The sequence below is a fragment of the Nomascus leucogenys genome, chromosome 7b (assembly GCF_006542625.1).
Source record: "Nomascus leucogenys isolate Asia chromosome 7b, Asia_NLE_v1, whole genome shotgun sequence".
Classification (NCBI taxonomy): domain Eukaryota; kingdom Metazoa; phylum Chordata; class Mammalia; order Primates; family Hylobatidae; genus Nomascus; species Nomascus leucogenys.
Genome location: NC_044387.1, coordinates 8,728,779 through 8,751,246, shown reverse-complemented (window position 1 = coordinate 8,751,246; position 22,468 = coordinate 8,728,779). Strand labels below are relative to the sequence as shown.

At 46.0% G+C, this 22,468-nt stretch overlaps 1 protein-coding gene across 1 annotated transcript in view; it reads left to right on the top strand.

Annotated features, from left to right (window-relative positions):
* Positions 1–22,468, top strand: part of MEI1 (meiotic double-stranded break formation protein 1) — a 101,688-nt gene that overhangs the window by 25,731 nt on the left and 53,489 nt on the right. Inside the window, exons 8-14 of the mRNA XM_030815192.1 lie at positions 5,307–5,421; positions 6,163–6,279; positions 7,874–7,973; positions 8,098–8,232; positions 19,542–19,656; positions 21,124–21,215; positions 22,036–22,177. Coding sequence (XP_030671052.1) covers positions 5,307–5,421; positions 6,163–6,279; positions 7,874–7,973; positions 8,098–8,232; positions 19,542–19,656; positions 21,124–21,215; positions 22,036–22,177 — 816 coding nt within the window. The remainder of the gene's footprint in view (positions 1–5,306; positions 5,422–6,162; positions 6,280–7,873; positions 7,974–8,097; positions 8,233–19,541; positions 19,657–21,123; positions 21,216–22,035; positions 22,178–22,468) is intronic.

Here is a 22,468-nt window from a genome sequence, read left to right as displayed (position 1 = left end):
TCTACTCAGGAGGCAGAGGTGGGAGGATTGCTCAATCCCAGAAGGCGGAGATTTCAGTGAGCCATGATCATGCCACTGCACTCCAGCCTCGGTGATAGAAAGTAGGTTTCCTTTCATTTCTAAATTCTTTTTTTTTTTTTTTTTTTAAGTGTCGAGGTCTTGCTGTATCCACTCAGGCTGGAATGTAGTGGCACAATCACAGCTCACTGCAGCCTCAACCTCCTGGGCTCAAGCGATGCTCTTGTCTCAGCTTCCTGAGTAGCTGAGACTACAGGTGTTCACCATGAGGCATGGCTAATTTTTAATTTTTTGTAGAAACAGAGATCTTTCTATATTGCCTGGGCTGGTCTCAACTCCTAGGCTCAAGTGATTCTCCCACCTTGGCCTCCAAAGTGCGGGGATTGCAGGTGTGAGCCACTGCACCTAGCCTCAGTTGTAAATTATTATTATTATTTTTTTTGAGATGGAGTCTCGCTGTTGCCCAGGCTGGTGTGCAGTGGCGTGATCTTGGCTCATTACAACCTCCGCCCCCCAGGCTCAAGCAATTCTCCTGCCTCAGCCTCCCCAGTAGTTGGGATTAAAGCCGCCCAGTCACGATGCCTGGCTAATTTTTTGCATTTTTAGAAGAGATGGGGCTTCACCATGCTGGCTAGGCTGGTTTCAAACTCTTGACCTTGTGATCTGCCTGCCTCGGCCTCCCAAAATGCTGAGATTACAGGCATGAGCCCCCAAACCTGGCCGCAAATTCTTACCTCTGCACTTCCGCTTCACATTTTGGCTGCCTGAAAATGGAGAATACTTACAGCAATAGAAACAAAGTCACCTCAATTGCTTTAGGGATCAGCTTCTGAGCTTGGTACTGAGGACCTTCTCTATCTGGATATCCTTCAGCTTCACTTTCCTGTCTCTTCCACCCCACAACCCAGTGCTCCAGCCACATGCAGTCTTTCCCTGGTCCTGCATATGCTAGGTCATCCTGTCTCAGTGCCTGTGCGGTTGCTCTTCCTCTGCCTATAGGGCATTTCTCCTCTCTGTATCTGCTGATCTGAGTCAGCCTTCAAGCCTGTAGGGCTCCCCTGTCACCCTGGCTCCTTTAGGCAGAATGTGACCCACTGTCACAGTGCTTACCTCATACCATATGGTGGTTGACTGGCTGGGAACTCTTTCAGGGCAAAACCTGAGTCTGGCATCTTTCCCCAGTGCTCAGCACAGGGGCTGGCAGAGCTGCAAACCCTCATGTGATAGCAGGTGTTGATTGCCCAAACTCTGGGGCTCTTTCTGCAGCAAGGAAGAGGAGGAGGAGCTCTGGTTAGAAGTTAGAAGGGAGGCTGGGTGCAGTGGCTCATGCCTGTAATCCCAGCACTTTGGGAGGCTGGGACGGGTGGATCACGAGGTCAGGAGTTCGAGACCAGCCTGGCCACCATGGTGAAACTGTCTCTACTAAAAATACAAAAATTAGCCAGGCGTGGTGGCACACACCTGTAATCCCAGCTATTCGAGAGGCTGAGGCAGGAGAATATAGCAAGAAAAGGTTTGTCCTGAGACTATAGCAAGAAAAGGAACTCACTTCTAAAGAAAATAGTTTAGTCCATTTCAGAGTTTAAATGTCAGTCATCAAGTGTAGTGAGCTAGGATCAGGTTTCTGACTTAGGAATCATACACGTATTCCATAAGTTTTAGTGTGGGTTTTTTTTTTTTTTTTTTTTTTTTTTTGAGACGGAGTCTCGCTCTGTCGCCCAGGCTGGAGTGCAGTGGCGCTATCTCGGCTCACCGCAAGCTCCGCCTCCCGGGTTCACGCCATTCTCCTGCCTCAGCCTTTCCGAGTAACTGGGACTACAGGCGCCCACCACCACGCCCGGCTAATTTTTTGTATTTTTAGTAGAGACGGGGTTTCACCGTGGTCTCGATCTCCTGACCTCGTGATCCGCCCGCCTCAGCCTCCCAAAGTGCTGGGATTACAAGCGTGAGCCACCGCGCCCGGCCTTAGTGTGGTTTTAAGCTTAAAACTTAAAAGCAGTAACTTAAAAGCAGTTACTGTTGCCATTTTCAAACATAGGTACTTAAACAACAACAGGGAAACTAAAAATGTGTTATGAAGTCACAAAACTGAACTGTAATGAAATTTAACCAATTAAACTTCAAAAAAGAATATTTATTTTAAACCAAGAATCATTGTTTTAATGGATACATATCATATTTCTTTGATTCTGAGATACATTTTTTCACATTTTAACAGCTCTGAAATTGGGAGACATTTTACCATCAATGGTGCATCATAGTTGAATTGGTAGCACTTTTTCTTTCTTAGTGGTACATAAAATAATGGCTCGCCTTACGTCAATAGCATCTTAAGATACAATATGTCATTTCTTTTATAAAAGAGAACAAGATAAAGGTTAATTTCTTTTTTTTTTTTTTTTTTTTTGAGATGGAGTCTCGCTCTGTCGCCCAGGCTGGAGTGCAATGGCGCGATCTCAGCTCACTACAAGCTCCACCTCCCGGGTTCACGCCATTCTCCTGCCTCAGCCTTCCAAGTAGCTGGGACTACAGGTGCCCACCACCACACCCGGCTAATTTTTTTTATTTTTAGTAGAGACGGAGTTTCACCGTGTTAGCCAGGATTGTCTCGATCTCCTGACCTCGTGATCCGCCCGCCTCGGCCTCCCTAATTTCTAAACTCCTTTATATACTATCAGAAAATCTGGCTTTTTTTTTTGCTTTTCCTGATATGTCTGACAAGTAGGAAGGCTGTTTATGTGTCCATTTGTAAGTCCAATATGGTTGAGATGGGGTTAAGCTTGCAGTCCTCAGATGTATCTTTACCAGACATTAGTAGTCTCATGTCTACTTGGTCCTTTTTCTTAAAAGCTGTAAAACCAGGTATGCCCTCCATTCTTCTGGTGATGTATATTCTGTTTGGCATTTTTCTCTCCCAAAATCAGCTTCTATGATACTTAAAATCTGTAGTTGCAGTTAACGCTTTTCTTGATTTCTGAAAGTGTTAGAGGCATCCCTAATAGCTATGGTGACCAGTAGGAGTTTGGATATTGTTCAGAGTGCAGTGGAAATTCACTGAGATGTTTGGAGTAGCAAATATGCCTGATCTAAAAATTCTGGTGGGGGAGGCATCACAGTTGTGGGAAGACTGCTAGATCTGGACTTGGCTGACCTGAGTTTGTGCCTTAGCTTTGCCACTTACCAGCTGTGTAGCCTAGAGTAAGTAACCTAACTTTGCTAAAGGTTCCCAAGACTACCCCCAGGTTTAATTATTTGCTGGGAGGACTCATAGGACTCAACGTATAGTCATACTCATAGCTACGATTTATGGCAGTGTAAGGAAAGCAGTATCAGCAAAAGGAAAGGTGCATGGGGCAAAGTCTGGTGGAACCAGCACAAGCTTCCAGAGTCCTCTCTCAGTGGAGTCACATGGGATGCACTTCTTAATTTCCCCAGGAATGCACTGTGACATGTGAAACCTTACCTACTGAGGAAGCTCATCAGAGTGTCAGCACCCCAGGTTTTTACAGGGGACTGGCTGTTCATGTAGGTATCCTCTGCTGAGCATGTACCAAAATTCCAGACTCCCATAAGGAAAACTGGTATTCAGCATAAACTACAGTTGTCCCTCGTATACACGGGCACTTGGTTCCAGGACCGCCGGCATATACCCAGACCCACATATGCTCAAGTCCTACAGTCAGCCCTGGCAAACTCCAGTAAGTTGGCCCTGTTCATATGCCAGTTTCACATCTAGTGAATACTGCATTTTCCATCAACGTTCAGTTGAAAAAAGGCCGCGTATAAGTAGAACCACACAGTTCAAGCCTGTGTTGTTCAAGGGTCAACTGTTCATTGTACAAATAGTTTAGTCACAGTGAGCCACTCTCTCAGTTCCGGTAGGAACCCTCCTGAAATCCAAGTTCCCAAACCCAGCCAAGAGCCAGCCTTGCAGACAGGGTTTTCTAAGTATAATAGCCTGAGGCCTACTGTGTTAAATCTTTTCTGTGCACTCAGTAAATTGAGGTTTATAGTAGAACCTTTCCTTGTTATGTCACAGAATTGTTGCAAACATCAAAGCCAGATGAGGGCCAGCTGGGTGCAGTGGCTCATGCCTGTAATCCTAGCACTTAGGGAGGCCAAGGTGGGAGGATCACTTGAGTCCAGAATGGGCCATATACTGAGACCTTGTCTCTATAAAAAATTTTAAAATGAGCTGGGGCTGAGCATGGTGGCTCATGCCTGTAATCCTAGCACTTGGGGAGGCCAAGTCAGGTGGATTGCTTAAGCTCAGGAATTTGAGACCAGTCTGCGCAACATGGTGAAACCCTGTCTCTATAAAAATAAAAATAAAAATTAGCCAGGGTGGTGGTGCATGCCTGTAGTCCCAGCTACTTGGGGGGCTGAGGCAGGAGGATTGCTTATGCTAGAGAAGTTGAGGCTGCAGTGAGTCGTGTTCATACGGCTGCACTACAGCCTGGGTGATAAAGTGAGACCCTGTGTCAAAAAAAAAAAATAGTAATAAGGCAAGGCGCAGTGGCTCATTCCTATATTCCCAGCACTTTGGGAGGCCAAGGCAAGTGGATCACGAGGTCAGGAGTTCGAGACCAGCCTGGCCAATATGGTGAAACCCTGTTTCTTCTAAAAATACAAAAATTAGCTGAGCGTGGTGGTGCACGCCTGTAGTCCCAGCTACTCGGGAGGCTGAGGCAGAAGAATCGCTTGAACCCAGAGAGGCGGAGGTTGCAGTGAGCCAGGATCATGCCACTGTACTCCAGCCTCGGTGACACAGCGAGACTCCGTCTCAAAAAAAAAAAAAAAAAAAGGTACCAGGCCTGGTAGCATGTGCCTGTAGTCCCTGCTACTCAGGAGGCTGAGATGAGAAGATCGCTGGAGACCTGGAGGCAGAGGTTGCAGTGAGCCATGAGCTATGATCATGCCACTGCACTCCAGCCTGGGCAACAGAGTGAGAACTGTTTCATAAATAAATAAACCAAATGAGGACTTTGAAAGTACTTTTGTTAATGAAGGCTTGAGCCCTTATTGGTGATAACAGTTACAGTGTTCTTTGAGTGCCCCTGGTGGGTTTTACATTGTGTTCTTTCCTTATTTTTCTCACCTGCTGCTGTTCACAGACACCCCTTCCCATAATCCATAACTGCTCTCCTGAGCACCATCCTTGTGCCTGGTGCCATGTGGGACAGGAAGGATCAGAAATGAATTAGGCTATTGCCCTGAGGCACCTAGGCCATTTTTTCTGGTCCTATTCGTGGTGTGACTGGGGTACTTTTTGCTGCCTGTTTCTCCAGCTTCTCCTCTCTAGAGATGAAACCCTGCAGGTGGCCAGTGCTCACTGTATAACTGCGGTGCTTGTCCACTCCCCAGCGAAGCATGCCCCAGCCTTCATCCATGCTGACATCCCAGGTAGGGGAACGCTTCTAACCTTCTCCTCCCTATACTAGAAGGATGGGGTGGTGACAGGTTCAATTGTGTATGACAGACCCTATGAACTATGTCTCATAACATCTGAATCCTATTGCTACAGATTTCTTGTATGACTTTGAGCAATTTGTTACTGATTTTTGTCATTTATTTGGTCACCTATGAATAAAAACCTAATGTGGGGTGGTGGAAAGACCTGCGGACCAGGTAGGCAACAGGAAACAATATTTTTCAAGGGACTGTTATGAGCAGGGACTGTTATGAGATGCATTGCAAATGTTACCACATTTAGGTCTTCATCTTCACTATTTTATAGATAAGGAAATTGAGGCTCAGAGAATGAAATAATTGGCAGGCCTAGTCATTGGCAGAGATGGGATAAAAAGTCAAGTCTCTCTGACTCTAAAATCTCTTTTTCCTTCATCCACACCACTGCCCATTCTGAGAATTAGGAGACTTAATTTCCAGTTCTACTTCCGCCACTAATAGTGCCTCTTCTCTGGGACTCAGTTTCCCCATCTGTTAAAAAGAAGAGGTTAAACCATAACCAAGGGCACTTTCCAGGTTTATTAGTGGATTGATGATCATGACTCATGGAGAGGATATGTGAACAGATGAAGTAGCAAGAGTAAGGTGCTGAATAAATCCAAGGCCTTAGCATCAGTTAAGGGATTGTGATCACATGGCTGTCATTTATTGTTTTCTCATCCTCTCCCTTGTCAGAGTTCCTCTTTGAGCATCTTTCTTCTTCCAGCGAAGTGCTCGTCTGGTCCAGCTATAACTGCTTGACACTCCTGGCAGAAGAGCCACTCTTTTTTTCCAAGTGCCACACGGTGTATGGTTGGTAGTAAGGGTCCTGTACTAGCTTTGGGTTGGGTGGACGGCAGTTTGCAGTTGGGTAGCAGCAGCAGTGTTGGGGGGCTAGCCTCCACCTTGGAGGGTAGCACTGAGTCTAGACATTTCATCAGCCCAAACTCATTACCAGATTTCATATGCAAGTATTGATATCCAAATGTTCTGCTGTTCACTGATTATCAGAAGTATATATGTTTAGACGCTTCAGCAAGGGAAGGACACTTCTCTTAGCCACTAAATGAATTCCTGTTGCATGTTAACAACAACTCTAAACAGTGTTACTCAAACTTAGATTTAGTTCTTTCCCATGCCCCAGGTATCTAACCATCCAGCTAGTCTTTAAGTTTTGCTAATTTATTCTTTCAAAGTTTCTTGAAACTGTCCTTCCTTGTCTGGGACTTTTTTTTTTTTTTTGAGATGGAGTCTCACCCTGTCACCCAGGCTGGAGTGCAATGGCGTGATCTTGGCTCACTGCCACCTCCGCCTCCTAGGTTCTAGCAATTCTCCTGCCTCAGCCTCCCGAGTAACTGGGATTACAGGCATGTGCCACCACACCCAGCTAATTTTTTGTATCTTTAGTAGAGATGGGGTTTTACCATGTTGTCCAAGCTGGTCTCGAACTCCTGACCTTGTGATCCACCCGCCTTGGCCTCCCAAAGTGCTGGATTACAGGCGTGAGCCACCACGCCGGGCGACTTTTTCTTTTTTTGAGACGGAGTCCTGCTCTGTCGCCCAGGCAGGAGTGCAATGGCACAATCTCGGCTCACGGCAACCTCTGCCTCCCAGGATCAAGCAATTCTCTTGCCTCAGCCTCCTGGGTAGCTGGGATTAGAGGCGACTGCCACCACACCTGGCTAATTTTTTTGTATTTTTAGTAGAGACAGGGTCTCGCCATGTTGGCCAGGCTGGTCTCGAATTCCTGACCTCAGGTGATGTGCCTGCCTCGGCCTCCCAAAGTGCTGGGATTACAGGCGTGAGTGCACTGTCTGGGACTTATTATACCACATCTAGATTTTTAAAGTAGGCACAGTCAGTCATTCATTTTATATTCCTAGTTTATGCCAGGCACCAGGCTGGGACCTGGAGATTTAGAGATAACAAATAACATTGGTCCTTGCCCTCAGAAAGGGAGAGAGATGCAAAGAGAAATTTCATTGTGAGCTGATTAGAGCTCTGCTAGAGGGAAGCACAGGAGCTTTGGGGGCTCAGGGAAGGTTCACAGCTCTGAGTGGATCAGGGAAGGCTTTTTGGAGGAGTGGGGTTTTGACCTGATTCTCCAAGGAGGAACAGGAGTATGCCAAGTGGAGAAAATACGGCTTGGTCAGTAGGTGTTCACTGAAAACCTCAAGTGCCAGGGACTGTGCTATGGCTTGTACTGGGTGTTGGGGAGATGAATCAGATGAGGGCCCGGCCTCAAAGATCTCACAGTCTGGTCCCATTAGCTCAATCTTGTCAGGGTCCCTCCAGGAGTGGCCTCCAACTGATACATGCTGTCCAGAGCTTGTCACCTCTCCTGGGTGGGCAGTGAAGGAACAAGAGAGCACTGATCCCTGGCCTCTGTCATGTCATCCTGTGGTAGGGATCGAGGCAGTGGTGAGGAGCCTGCAGGGAAGCCTGAAGATGAACAACATAGAGCTGCACAAGCAGGGCCTGCTGCTTTTCACTGAAATCCTGACCCGGTGAGCAAAGTGGTGGAACATGAGGCTTGTAGGGGCCAGACTGCAGAAGGAAAAGTGGGCTTTCATTCCTGGTGGGGTCAGTGATAAGAGTTCACCTACTCATTTCTCATCTACCATTTCTCAGGCAGCCAGAGGAGATCAAGCTGTTCACAAGCTCAGCCATGTGCAGAGATACTGGCCGTGCCCTCCAAGAAGCAGTCAGCAGCCCTGTGCTGGAGGTGGCTGCTGAGGCCTTGAAGGCCACTTCTGCTTTTCTGAGGTGAGAGACCCAGGCAGGCTGAACTTTCCATCCCTGAATGTACCTAAGGGCCTGTTGAGGCCAGGGCAGCTGATATTTAAGTATCCCTAGATTACTTATAATACCTAATATAGTTGGCCCTTCATAATTGTGGATTCCACATCCATGGATTCAACCAACCATGGATTGAAAATTTTTTTTTTTTTTTTGGAGATGGAGTTTTGCTCTTGTTGCCTAGGCTGGAGTGCAATGGTGCGATCTCAGCTAACTACAGTCTCTGCCTCAGAGAGTCTCCTGCCTCAGCCTCCCAAGTAGCTGGGATTACAGGTATGTACCACCATGCCCAGCTAATTTTTGTATTATTATTAGAGATGGGGTTTCACCATGTTGGCCAGGCTGGTCTCGAACGCTTGACCTCAGGTGATTCACCTGTCTCAACCTCCCAAAGTGCTGGGATTACAGGTGTGAGCCACTGCACCCAGCTGAAAATTTTAAAGAATGGATGGTTGTGTCTGTATAGAACACGTACAGACTTTTTTTCTTGTTATTATTCCCTAAACAATACAGTATACATTGGGCATGGTGGCTCACACCTGTAATCCCAGCACTTTTGGAGGCCAAGGTGGGTTGGATCACCTGAGCCCAGGAGTTCAAGACCAACCTGGGCAACATGACAGAACCTGTCTCTACTAATAATCCAAAAATTAGCCAGGCATGGTGGTGCACACCTATAGTCCCGGACTTGAAGGCTGAGGTGGGAGGATTGCTTGAACCTGGGAAGCAGAGGTTGCGGTGAGCTGAGATCACACCACTGCACTCCAGCCTGGGTGACAGAGTGAGACCTTGTCTCAAAAGGAAAAAGAAAAAAAAAAGAAACCCAGCCGGGCACAGTGGCTTATCCCTGTAATCCCAGCACTTTGGGAGACCAAGGCAGGCGGATCACTTGAGTCAGGAGTTTGAGACCAGCCTGGCCAATGTGGTAAAATCCCATCTCTACAAAAACTTACCTGGGCATGGTGGCACATGCCTGTAGTCCCAGCTACTCAGGAGGCTGAGGCACGAGAATTGCTGCAGAGGTTGTAGTAAGCCAAGATTGCGCCACTGCACTCCAGCCTGGGTGACAGAGCAAGGCTCTGTCTCAAAAACAAAACAAAACAAAACATCCAAACAGTATAATAACTATTTATATAGCATTTGCATTGTATTAGGTATTATATGTAATCTAGAGATGATTTATAGTATACTGGAGGACCAGGTGCGGTGGCTCATGCCTATAATCCCAGCACTTTGGGAGGCCAAGGTGGGCGGATCACCTGAAGTCGGGAGTTTGAGACCAGCCTGGCCAACATGAAGTAGAAAACCTGTCTCTACTAAAAATATAAAAAATTAGCTGGATGTGGTGTCACACACCTGTAATCCCAGCTACTCAGGAGGCTGAGATAGGACAATTGCTTGAACCTGGGAGGCGGAGGTTGCAGTGATTGGAGATCACATCATTATACTCCAGCCTGGATAACAGAGTGAAATTCTGTCTCAAAAAATAAAATAAAATAGGCCGGGCGCGGTGGCTCATGCCTATAATCCCAGCACTTTGGGAGGCAGAGGCGGGCGGATCACGGGGTCAGGAGATCGCGACCATCCTGGGTAACACAGGGAAACCCCGTCTCTACTAAAAAAAAAAAAAAATACAAAAAATTAGCCAGGCGTGGTGGCGGGCGCCTATAGTCCCAGCTACTCGGGAGGCTGAGGCAGGAGAATGGCGTGAACCCGGGAGGCGGAGCTTGCAGTGAGCCGAGATTGTGCCACTGCGCTCCAGCCTGGGCAACAGAGCGAGACTCTGTCTCAAAAAAAAATAAATAAATAAAAAATAAATAAATAAATAAAATAAATAAAGTATGCTGGAGGATGTGCATAGGTTATATGCAAATACTATACCATTTTATGTAAGGAGCTTGAGCATCCTGGTTTTGCTATCTTCAGGGGTCCTAGAACCAATTCCCCACAGATACTGAGGGACGACTATGCAATGTCAATGCAATGTAGACGGGGCGCGGTGGCTCACGCCTATAATCCCAGCACTTTGGGAGGCTGAGGTGGGCCAGTTACCTGAAGTCAGGAGTTCAAGACCAGCCTGGCCAACATGGTGAAACCCTGTCTCTACTAAAAATACAAAAATTAGCTGGGCATGATGGCGCATGCCTGTAATCCCAGTTACTCAAGAGGCTGAGGAAGGAGAATTATCTGAGCCTGGGAGGCGGAGGTTGCAGTGATCCGAGATCTTGCCACTGTACTCCAGACTGAGGCCACAGAGTGAGACTCCATCTCAAAAACAAACAAACAAACAATGGAATGTAAATAGTTGTCATGCTGTATTTAAAATTTTTTTTTGAGATGGAGTTTCGCTCTGTCGCCCAGGCTGGAGTGCAATGGCGTGATCTTGGCTCATTGCAACTGCCGCCTCCCAGGCTCAAGCAATTCTCCTGCCTCAGCCTCCCGAGTAGCTGGGACTACAGGTGCGCGCCACCATGCCCAGCTAATTTTGTATTTTTAGTAGAGATGGGGTTTCACCATGTTGGCCAGGCTGGTCTCGAACTCCTGACCTCAGGTGATCCGCCTGCATCAGCTTCCCAAAGTGTTAGGATTATAGGCATGAGCCACTTGCATATATTTTTTTATTGTTGTATTTTTTTTTTTTTGAGACGGAGTCTCCCTCTGTCACCCAGGCTGGGGTGCAGTGGCGCGATCTTGGCTCACCGCAACCTCCGCCTCCCAGGTTCACGCCATTCTCCTGCCTCAGCCTTTCTAGTAGCTGGGACTACAGGTGTGTGCCACCACGCCTGGCTAATTTTTTTGTATTTTTAGTAGAGATGGGGTTTCACTGTGTTAGCCAGGATGGTCTCGATCTCCTGACCTCGTGATCCGCCTGCCTCGGCCTCCCAAGGTGTTGTTTTTTTTTTTGTTTTTTTGAGACGGAGTTTTGCTCTTGTTGTCCAGGCTGGAGTGCAATGGCGTGATCTTGGCTCACCACAACCTCTGCCTCCCAGGTTCAAGTGATTCTCCTCCTGTGGCAGCCTCCCGAGTAGCTGAGATTACAGGCATGCGCCACTACGCTGGGCTAATTTTGTATTTTTAGTAGAGACGGGGTTTCTCCATGTTGGGCAGGCTGATCTCCAACTGCCAACCTCAGGTGATCCCCCCACCTCGGCCTCCCAAAGTGCTGGGATTACAGGCATGAGCCACCGTGCCCGGCCATATTTTAATTTTTTATAGATTTAAAAAAATATTTTTGGTCCACAGTTGGTTGAATCCATAGATGTAGAATCCACAATACAGAGGGCCAAATTATACTTCCAAAGTGTTATGTTATCATGTCTTTTGTATTTTCTCCGTTGTTTTGAATTTATATCTTGAAAGAAAATTATCTTTCATTTTGGTAAGGAGTAGCAGAGGTAACTATCTGTTGACTCCATCATCTTTAATCAGAAGCTGGCAGCTCTTTAACACCTATGAACTCCAGCCTCTAGCCTTGGTTCTCTTACTGTAGTTTCTCTTTGAATGCTCTCAGCCACTTGCAGAGCTTCAGCTACTAGCTATATGTTGATAATGCTCAAATCTATAGTTCATGCCTAAAATGCCTGTGTTAGTTTCCTATTGCTACAGGACCAGATTACCACAAACTTGAAAACAACAGGTATTTACCTTCTCATGGTTCTAGGGGGCCAGAAGTCCAAAATCAGTATCACTGAGATGAAATCAAGGTGTCAGCAGGGCCACACTGCCTTTGGAGCCTCTAATAGGGAACCCTTCCCTGCCTCTTCCAGCTTCTGGTGGCTCCAGGCATTCCATGACTTATGGTCATATCACTGTAATCACTGTCTCTTTGATCACATTGTCTTCTCTTCTCCATGTGTGTATAATCTGTATAATCTCCCTCTGCCTTTTCTCTTTCTTTTCTTAAATTTTTTTTCTTTTTTCTTTTTCTTTCTTTCTTTTTTTTTTTTTTGAGATGGAGTCTTGCTCTGTCGCCCAGGCGGGAGTGCAGTGGTGCGATCTCGGCTCACTGCAAGCTCCACCTCCCGGGTTCACGCCATTCTCCTGCCTCAGCCTCCCGAGTAGCTGGGACTACAGGCGCCCGCTACCACGCCTGGCTAATTTTTTGTATTTTTAGTAGAGACGGGGTTTCACTGTGTTAGCCAGGATGGTCTCGATCTCCTGACCTTGTGATCCGCCCGCCTCGGCCTCCCACAGTGCTGGGATTACAGGCGTGAGCCACCGTGCCCGGCCTTCTTATTCTTCTTTTTTTTTTTTGAAATGGAGTCTTGCTTTGTCTCCCATGCTGGAGTGCAGTGGCGTGATCTCGGCTCACTGCAAGCTCTGCCTCCTGGGTTCATGCCATTCTTCCACGTCAGCCTCCCGAGTAGCTGGGACTACAGGTGCCCTCCACCATCCCTGGCTAATTTTGTTTTTGTATTTTTAGTAGAGACAGGGTTTCACTGTGTTAGCCAGGATGGTCTCGATCTCCTGACCTCGTGATGTGCCTGCCTCTGCCTCCCAAAGGGCTGGGATTACAGGCGTGAGCCACCGTGCCTGGCCAAAAATTTTTTTCTTATTTTTTGTAGAGATGGGGATCTTGCTATATTCCCCAGGATGGTCTTGAGCTTCAGGCCTCAAGTGATCCTCCCACTTTGACTTCTCAAAGTACTGGGATTACAGGCATGAGTCATTATGCCTGGCTGCCTCTCTCTTATAAGGCTACTTATGATGGGATGTAGGGGACCACCTGAATAATCCAGGATAATGGCTTTATCTCAAGATTCTCAGTGAAAACTTTACTGTAGAAAATAACATAGGTTCCAGGGATTAGGACCTGACATCTTTGGGTACCACCATTTAGCCCACTGTAGTGTTTTCCTGAACTCCAGACCACATTTCCAACTGCCTGGTGCTTTATTCCAGAACCTTCAATCTCAATTTGTCCATGCTACTAGCATATAGAGAAAAACACCCAATTTGGGATCTAAAGAATTAGATTTGGGTCCCTGGCTCCACAAGCAGTGCTCAGTCACTTCTTGTTCATTCCTCTGATCTGCTTTCTGTTTCTTGAACACATCAAACTTATTCCTGCCACTAATTATTCCAACTCTGCCCAAAATAATATTCCCTTAAATCTTTGTGTGACTGCATTTTTCTTATCATTCAAGTCTCATTCAGGATTTCCTTTCCTAATTGACCTTATCAGACTACTATAACACCTATCAAACATTTGAAAGTTGTTGTTTATTCTTTTTTTTTTTTTTTTTTTGAGACGGAGTCTTGCTCTGTCGCCCAGGCTGGAGTGCAGTGGCGCAATCTCGGCTCACTGCAAGCTCCGCCTCCTGGGTTCATGCCATTCTCCTGCCTCAGCCTCCCAAATAGCTGGGATTACAGGCGTGAGCCACTGAACCTGGTCTATTCATTTGTTTTGTATCTCCCCTCCCCCCACTAAAATATAAGCTCCAGGAGCTAAAGGACCTTGTCAGTTTTTTCACTGCTCTATCTCTGACTCCTCATAGGTAGTCAATATGCGAATGAAGGATGTTAAAATGGACAGTGAGACTAAGGGATCCTAGCAGCACAATGGGAAATTATTCCTTAGCAAGGTGCTTGAAATCTTAAAAAAAAAAAAAGAAATAACCGAGGAAACCCATATTTATAGAGTAACTTTTATTTTGTTACTATATTTTCTCTTTTAAATTTCGAACAAAGTAATGTATTCAAATAATACAAAGTAAAATATTGGCTGGGCATGGTGGCTCACGCCTTTAATCCCAGCACTTTGGGAAGTCAAGGTAGGAGGACCGCTTGACGCTAAGAGTTTGAGACTAGCCTGGACAAAATAGCACCACCCCATCCCTACAAAACAATATAAAATAAAATAGGCCAGGCACAGTGGCTCATGCCTGTAATCCCAGCACTTTGGGAGTCCAAGGTGGGTGGATCACGATGTCGGGAGATTGATACCATCCTGGCCAACATGGTGAAACCCCATCTTTACTAAAAATACAAAAATTAGGCTGGGTGTGGTGGCTCATGCCTGTAATTCCAGCACTTTGGGAGGCCGAGGTGGGCGGATCACGAGGTCAGGAGTTTGAGAACAGCCTGACCAACGTGGTTCATCCCCGTTCTCTACTAAAAATATAAAAATTAGCTGAACGTGGTGGCGGGTGCCTGTAATCCCAGCTACTCAGGAGGCTGAGGCAGGAGAATCGCTTGAACCTGGGAGGCGGAGGTTGCAGTGAGCCAAGATCATGCCACTGCACTTCAGCATGGGCAACAGAGCGAGACTCTGTCTCAAAAAAAACAAAAAACAAAACATCAAAATACAAAAATTAGCTGGGCATGGTGGCACGTGCCTGTAATCCCAGTTACTTGGGAGGCTGAGGCAGGAGAGTCACTTGAACCAGGGAGTTGGAGGTTGCAGTGAGCCAAGATCACGCCGCTGCACTACAGCTTGGTGACAGAGTGAGACTCCGTCTCAAACTAAATAAATAAATAAATAATAAAATAAAATAAAATTAGCTGGGTGTGGTGGCATGCACCTATAGTCCCACCTACTTGGGAGGTAAGGCAGGAGGATCACTTGAGCCCGGGAGTTTGAGGTTATAGTGAGCTATGATCATACCACTGCACTCCAGCCTGGGTGACAGAGTGAGCTCCTCTCTTGAAAATAAATAAACAAATTATAGAGGATTTATCATGAAAATAAATAGGCTGGGCATGGTGACTCACGCCTGTAATTCCAGCACTTTGGGAGGCCGAGGGCAGGTGCATCACCTGAGGTCAGGAGTTCAAGACCAGCCTGGCCAACATGGTGAAACCCTGTCTCTACTAAAAATACAAAAAAAATTTAGTTGGGCGTGGTGGCCAGTGCCTGCAATCCCCATCTTAAATTTAAGACATTATTCATTGACTTGCCAGTTAGAAAGATCAAGATTTAATTAGCTCACATTTTTTGTCTTCTCTACGTGTCCTTGGCATTTTTGCTATTTAATATTTTGGTTTTTTAACCTTTAAATAATGTACCTAAAACTGGTATTTCTTGTTCCCTCAACTTGAAGCAGTGTCTCCTGAGTTCCTACGTGGTTGGCAGCACCCCAACTCTTCTTTTCCCCTCTCTTCTCTACTTCTACTTCTCAAGGCCAGTCAGCTATACCTTTAATTTTACATTGTGAAAGTTGTTAATATTTATAGTCTCTTCCGTAACTATATTTAAATCTTTGTGATTTGACTCTAGGTTGGTTCTAAAAGTTGAAACAAAAAATAGCATTTACATGACAGTGACTTCAGTCTGTCTTCTTTCCTCCTTTATCCTTCCCTGAATTTGAATCTCTAAATCTAGGACATGAATTCCAGAGTGGGTGGGATGAGTAAACCAACAAGGTAACAAAAGCATAAGTAAGAGCAATGTCAATCAGAGGCACCTATGCTGAACTGGAAGTCTCCCAGCAGGACATTGCTAGAGGGGACCAGTAGTACCTTTTGGGCAGGAGGTGGTATTTCAGTTGTACTATGAAGGGTGAGAGATTTGTGGAAGCACCAGGATTAGCAAAACTTGTGGGTTGGAGAGTATAGAGATTGCTCAGGGTGCAGTAGCCAGTTGACCAGCAGGTTACACAAAGCGGGTGTTGCCTGGAGAAGCAGGAAAGCTGTTGGGTCAGAATTGTGGAGAGAGATGGATAGGGGGCAGGTTATTAAGCCTTGGATTATTTTACTTTTTTTTTTTTTTTTTTTTTGAGGTGGAGTCTCGCTCTGTTGCTCAGGCTGGAGTTCAGTGGCTCAATCTCAGTTCACTGCAACCTCCACCTCCCAGGTTCAAATGCCATTCTCCTGCCTTAGCCTCTCGAGTAGCTGGGACTACAGGTGCCCGCCACCACACCTGGATACTTTTTGTATTTTTAGTAGAGATGCGTTTTCACCATATTGGCCAGGCTGGTATCGAATTCCTGACCTTGTGATCTGCCTGCCTCAGCCTCCCAAAATGCTGGGATTTTAGGCGTGAGCCACCGTGCCTGGCCAAGGATGATTTTACTTTTGACTTTAACTTCCCAGAATGTTTACTGACGTGGTCCCTCTGAGGTGGGGTGGTTCAGAGTGTCTTTGGAAAGCACAACTAGAAGGCAGAATGAAGAGTGAGAGCTGCTAAAAAGAATTTAAAGAGGCCAGGTATAGTGGGTCGCACCTGTAATCCCAGCACTTTGGGAGGCTGAGGCTGGAGGATCGCTTCAGCTCAGGAATTTGAGACTAGCCTGGATAACCAGAGGAAACACTGTCTCTACAAAAATTATCCAAGCGTGGTGTATGCCTGTAGTTCTGGCTACTCGAGAGGCTGAGGTAGGAAGATTGCTTGAGCCCAGGAGGTTGAGGCTGCTATGAGCTGTGTTTGTGTCACTGCACTCCAGCCTGGGCAACAGAGCAAGACCCTGTCTCAAAAACAAAAACAAAAAAACCCCCAAGAATTTCAAGGTGGTAGAACTAGGGCTTGATGATTGTGTAGGATCATCAAACTTGGAGCTTCCAGAGATGAAGAAGGAAAGGGGAAATCAAGCCTTAACTATATGCAGTTGACTGAGAACCTGTTAGAAGGCCCAACAGATTGCTCTCAGTGCTCAAGAAAGGCCCAGGGATGAGGGTTAATAGGGTTTTTTTTCCTAGCTACTGCACTGGGTTAAATAGTGTCCCCCCAATATTGGTGTCTACCAAGAACCTGTGAATGTGCCTTATTTGGAAATAGGGCCTTTGTACATTGAATCTGCTTAAGATAAGGTCATACAGCTCCAGCTGTAAATCCAGTGACTTGTTTCTATGTAAGGAGAGGGCGGTTTGGACATACAGTGACATGTGGACATGCACAAAGTGAAGGTGGCCATGTGAAGACAGGCAGAAATTAGAGTGATGCAGCTGCAAGTCAACGAATGCCAAGGATTGTGGCCACCAACACAAGCTAAGAGGCAAGGAAGGATTTTTCTCAAGACCCTTTGCAGGTGTTTCCAATCTTTTGGCTTCCCTGGACTACATTGGAAGAATTGTTTTGGCCAACATGTAAAATATGCTGGCACTAACGATAGTTGATGAGCTTAAAAAAAAAAAAAAAAAAAAGGTCCACACATAAATCTCTTTTTTTTTTTTTTTTTTTTTTTTTTTTGAGACGGAGTCTTGCTCTGTCACCAGGCTGGAGTGCTGTGATGTGATCTTGGCTCACTGCAACCTTCAACTCCCTGGTTCAAGCGATTCTCCTGCCTCAGCCTCCCGAGTAGCTGGGATTACAGGCATGCGCCACCATGCCCAGCTAAATTTTGTATTTTTAGTAGAGACAGGGTTTCATCTCATAATGTTTTAAGAAAGTTTACAAATTTGTGTCAGGCTGCATTCAAAGTTGTCCTGGGCTGCATGCGGCCTGTGGGCTATGGGTGGGACAAGCTTGCTTTAGAGGGGATATGGCCCTGACGATACCTCAATTTCAGATTTCTAGCCTCCAGAACTGTGAGAGGATAAACTTCTGTTGTTTTAAGCCACCCAGTTTGTGGTAATTTATTATAGCTGCCCTAAGAAACCAATGCCCTGTGAAATAGTCATTCATTCATTTGACATCTGTTCTATTAATCATCAACTTACAATGCATCTGTCTCTGTTTAGGTAAAGTGAAAAGATGGAACTGGTCCCTTTCCTCTTGGAAACTCACAATTAAACTAATCAATGACTCTTGGCTCTTAGAATCTGAGGGTTCAAATGGACCTTAAGTGTTACCTGTCTACATTTACCCCACACTCGTAATGATTGAATCTCCAAAAGTACTTTTCCAGTCTCTGCGTATAATCTCATAGAATGGGGAACTCATTTCTTCCTTAGAGATGGTCCCCTATACTTCTATAGAGTTTGACTCAGAAAATTCTCAGGCTGATGCTGGGTGTGGTGGCTCACGCTTGTAATTCCAGCATTTTGAGAGGCTGAGGTGGCGGATCATGAGGTCAAGAAACCCTGTCTCTACTAAAAATACAAAAATTAGCTGGGTGTGGTGGCGTACGCCTGTAGTCCCAGCTACTTGGGAGGCTGAGGCAGGAGAATCACTTAAACCCGGAAGGCAGAGGTTGCAGTGAGCTTAGATTGCACCACTGTACCCCAGCCTGGTGACAGAGCGAGACTCCATCTCAAAAAAAAAAAAAATAAAATAAAAAAAGAAAAGAAAGTTCTCAGGCTGGGTGCAGTGGCTCATGTCTGTAATCCCACACTTTGGGAAGCTGTGGTGGGTGGATAACTTGAGGTCAGGAGTTTGAAACCAGCCTGGCCAACATGGTGAAATCTCATCTCTACTAAAAATACAAAAGTTAGCTGGGTGTAGTGGTGTGCACCTGTAGTCCCAGTTACTCAGCTGGCTGAGGCAGGAGAATTGCTTGAATCTGAGAGATGGAGGTTGCAGGGAGCCAAGATCACACCACTGCACTCCAGCTTGGGTGACAGAGTGAGACTCCATCTCTGGATCTTAGTAACATTTACCTGTTGATCCTGGTTTTCCTCATTGAGTTAACAAAGTTCGATCCCTCTTCCCCAGAAGAGCTTATTACTTATTGGAAAACAGTAGCTGTTACTCTATTGATGCACGTTCAATTCTAGGTAGCGCTTCTTTCACCAGCAGGCTCTCCTCTGCAAGAAAACCTTGTATCCTTAATAGTAATAATAGACACAGCTGACATTTATAAGGACTTATTATGTATTAAGCATCATGCTAAGTGTTTGGCATACATTATCGAATTTGATCCCCATAATAAGTCTATGAGGAGATTACTATTAAGCTTCATTTAATAGATGGGAAATTGATGGTTAGAGAGGGCAAGGAATGTACAAGAAGTTGTGCAGCTAGATAAGCATTGAAGTAAGGATTTTTTTGAGACAAAGTCTTGTTCTGTCACCCAGGCTGGAGTGCAGTAGTATGATCACGGCTCACTGCAGCTTATACCTTCTTGGGCTCAGGTGATCCTTCCACCTCTGCCTCTTGAGTAACTGAAACCACAGGTGTATGTCACCACACTCGGCTAACTTTTTGTGGAGACTGGGTTTCACCATGTTGCCCAGGCTGTTCTCCATCTCCTGGGCTCAAGACATCTACTCATCTCAGTCTCCCAAAGTGCTGGAATTACAGGCGTGAGCCACCATTCCTGGCCTGGAGTAAGGATTTTTATCAGATTAGATTCCATGTTCTGATCCAACTGCACTGCCTCTCATTGCCTGAGAACCTGGGATTATCTTGGGAATACCGTTGCCTTACCATGAACCTGCTTTTGTCTCTCTGGATGCAGGAAGGACCATCAGAGCACTCCACCTGTGCAGTATGGGGAACTGCGGGCTTTGCTAGAAGCCATGCTAAACCGGTGTGCGGAGTTTTCCCAGACCTTGCTGAACAGGAGGCCCCTGGTCAGTGTACTGCAACCTGCTGCTTCCGAAGATCATGCTGCAGTGTGTTTTTAGAAAGATAATTAGTATATTCCCTTACTTTTGTATGCTATTTCATGACTTTTTCTCATGCACACGTGGCTACAGTGAGATGCTGTTTTTTCCCTAATAGCAGAACTATGAAGCTTAAGGATTACTATTCTCATTTTTACAGATGGGGAAACTAAAGCCACGAGGGTTAAATAATTTTTCTCTAAGGTCCAAAACTAGAAAGTACCTAAGCCTAGATAGTAAATTCCAGGGTGTTTTTACCCCAGTCTATTACACACATTCTCTGTTTATATCATATAAGCAGATAGGGTAAACATGCTCACAAAATTATTTAAGTCTGGATTCACTAGAATCTTAGAATCTGAACAATGTGCAATGTGTTGTAGTTGCTGGCTTTTAATAGCCTGTAGACTTAAGATATCAGGAAAGACACTGTCAGTGTGAATGTTGATTATGTCTTTCAGGATTAACTTTGGAAACTAAGCTCTTTACACCTGATGGAGTGGGGGTTTTCTTGTGTTTTAGAGCAACTAATAGGGCCATTACAGTCAAGCTAATGCCCACTAGCCTGTGACAGCTTTCTGCATATAATAGACCAATAGTCATTCCTGTGGTTCAGAGAGACTGTAGATTAAGGTCCCTCCAACACTGCTACCATTTTTTTTTTTTTTCCGAGGTGGAGTCTTACTCTGTGGTCCCAGTCTGGAGTGCAGTGGCACAATCTCGACTCACTGCAACCTCCGCCTCCTGGGTTCCAGTGATTCTCCTGCCTCAGCCTCCTGAGTAGTTGGGATTACAGGCATGCACCACCACACCTGGCTAATTTTTTTTTTGTATTTTTAGTAGAGACAGGGTTTCACCGTGTTGGCCAGGCTGGTCTCGAACTCCTGACCTCCACCTTGGCCTCCTAAAGTTCTGAGATTACAGGCATGATCCACTGTGCCATGATCCCTGCTACCATTTTTTTTTTTATTCTGAGACGGAGTCTCGCTCTGTTGCCCAGGCTGGAGTGCAGTGGCGTGATCTTGGCTCACTGCAACCTTCGCCTCCAGGGTTCAAGCAATTCTCCTGCTTCAGCCTCCCCAGTAGCTGGGACTACAGGTGCCCGCCACCATGCCTGGCTAATTTTTTTTGTATTTTTAGTAGAGACGGGGTTTCACTGTGTTAGCCAGGATGGCTATGATCTCCTGACCTTGTGATCCGCCTGCCTCGGCCTCCCAAAGTGCTGGGATTACAAGTGTGAGCCACCATGCCCAGCTTTGCTATGATTTTTTAAAGGAGCTATTTGCAAGGATATAGCCAAGATCTCTTGGAAACTTAGGTGTACGAGAATGTCAGACTGCAGTGTGAGAAAAAGAGGTCTACAGCCATCCAAGCATAGACTGAGACACAGCATATACTTGATCACTAGGTTCCTGTCTCTCCTTCCCACCTCAGGGCCATGCCTCCAGTAGAGATTCAGAGAAGGCCATTCTTCAAAGGGGAAAGTTCCTCCTGAGCACTCTGGAGGGATTTAGAAGTGCCTGCAGGTGAGGGGCCCTCTGTGGTATGAAGTAATAGCATGGAAGGTAGGGGTGGAAGGGATTCAGACAATGGGTGAAGTTCTAGAGGCAACACTTGATTTCTGATACTCTGCTGTATGGCAAAGAGGACTTTGGCTAGGGTAGGGTTTGGGGGTGTGTGGAGGAGGCTTGAGGACAGGCAGCTAGGGGTAGGACCTTTCTAAAGATTCCTTCCTCATGGAGTTTTTGCTACTGTGTCATGAGGTTGTGTCTTATTCACCTTCGTTCCCTACCCCCGCCCAACTAGCCTAGCACTATAGGTATTCACTGAATGGTTGCTGAATTAATTCAGTTTACATTAACAAATGTTTGTTGTATCTACTGTGTGCCATGCCTGATGCTAGACAGTGGGGCTAGAAAGAAAAGTCAGAATGGCTCCTGCCCTCAAGGAGCTCACAGTCTCTTGGGGAAGAGATGTTTTTTTTGTATATATGTGGGATTTGTTAGGTTTTCAAGCATCCGGGGAAGGTATCCCAACAGAGAGAGCAGCATATTTAAAGGCAAATGAATGGGAAATAGCAAATAGCATGGCATATTCAGGGAAGTACACACAATGGGGTAGAAGTACGCATAGTTGGGGGAGGGGGTAGGGAGCAAGAATCTGGAGAGGTAGCCAGGGATCAAGTCCTCTCCTTGTTGTGGTCTATTGAATTTTCTCCCAATCTGATAATAGAGATACTTTCCCTGGACCCTGAGCACAGGCGCTTCCCGCCACCCCCCAGGAAGGTGTTTGTAACCTTTAGGTTGCATAGGTGGTAGTGGATATACTCACACATTGATTTCTTAGGTTGGCTATAGAATTCCAGAGTGAGCCTTCAGCCCAGGAGAATCCATTCACAGCTCCCAGCGCCAAGAAGGAAGACACCTTGGAGGCCTTCTCAGAATTTCTTCTCAGTGCCTGTGACTCGCTGTGTATCCCCATGGTGATGGTGGGTTCTCCTGAGCCACGCGCAACATGAAGGCTGGGGAAGAGAAGAATGTGCAGGCGAGCCAGGCTCAGAGGCATAAGGCAGTGACTGCTCAAAGGAACTCTCTGGGGGCCTCAGCAGTGTGATTCTTGCTGCTACCTTTCCTTTGTTCTAAAAATAAAATGTAGTGTTTGATTATGAAACTAACAGGTTCCTCTTAAGAAAAAATAGAAAGCAGTAATAACAAAATAATAAGTGGGTAAGTTTATGGAGTGATAAGTGCCTAATATTCACTACCTGATTTAGTTCTCC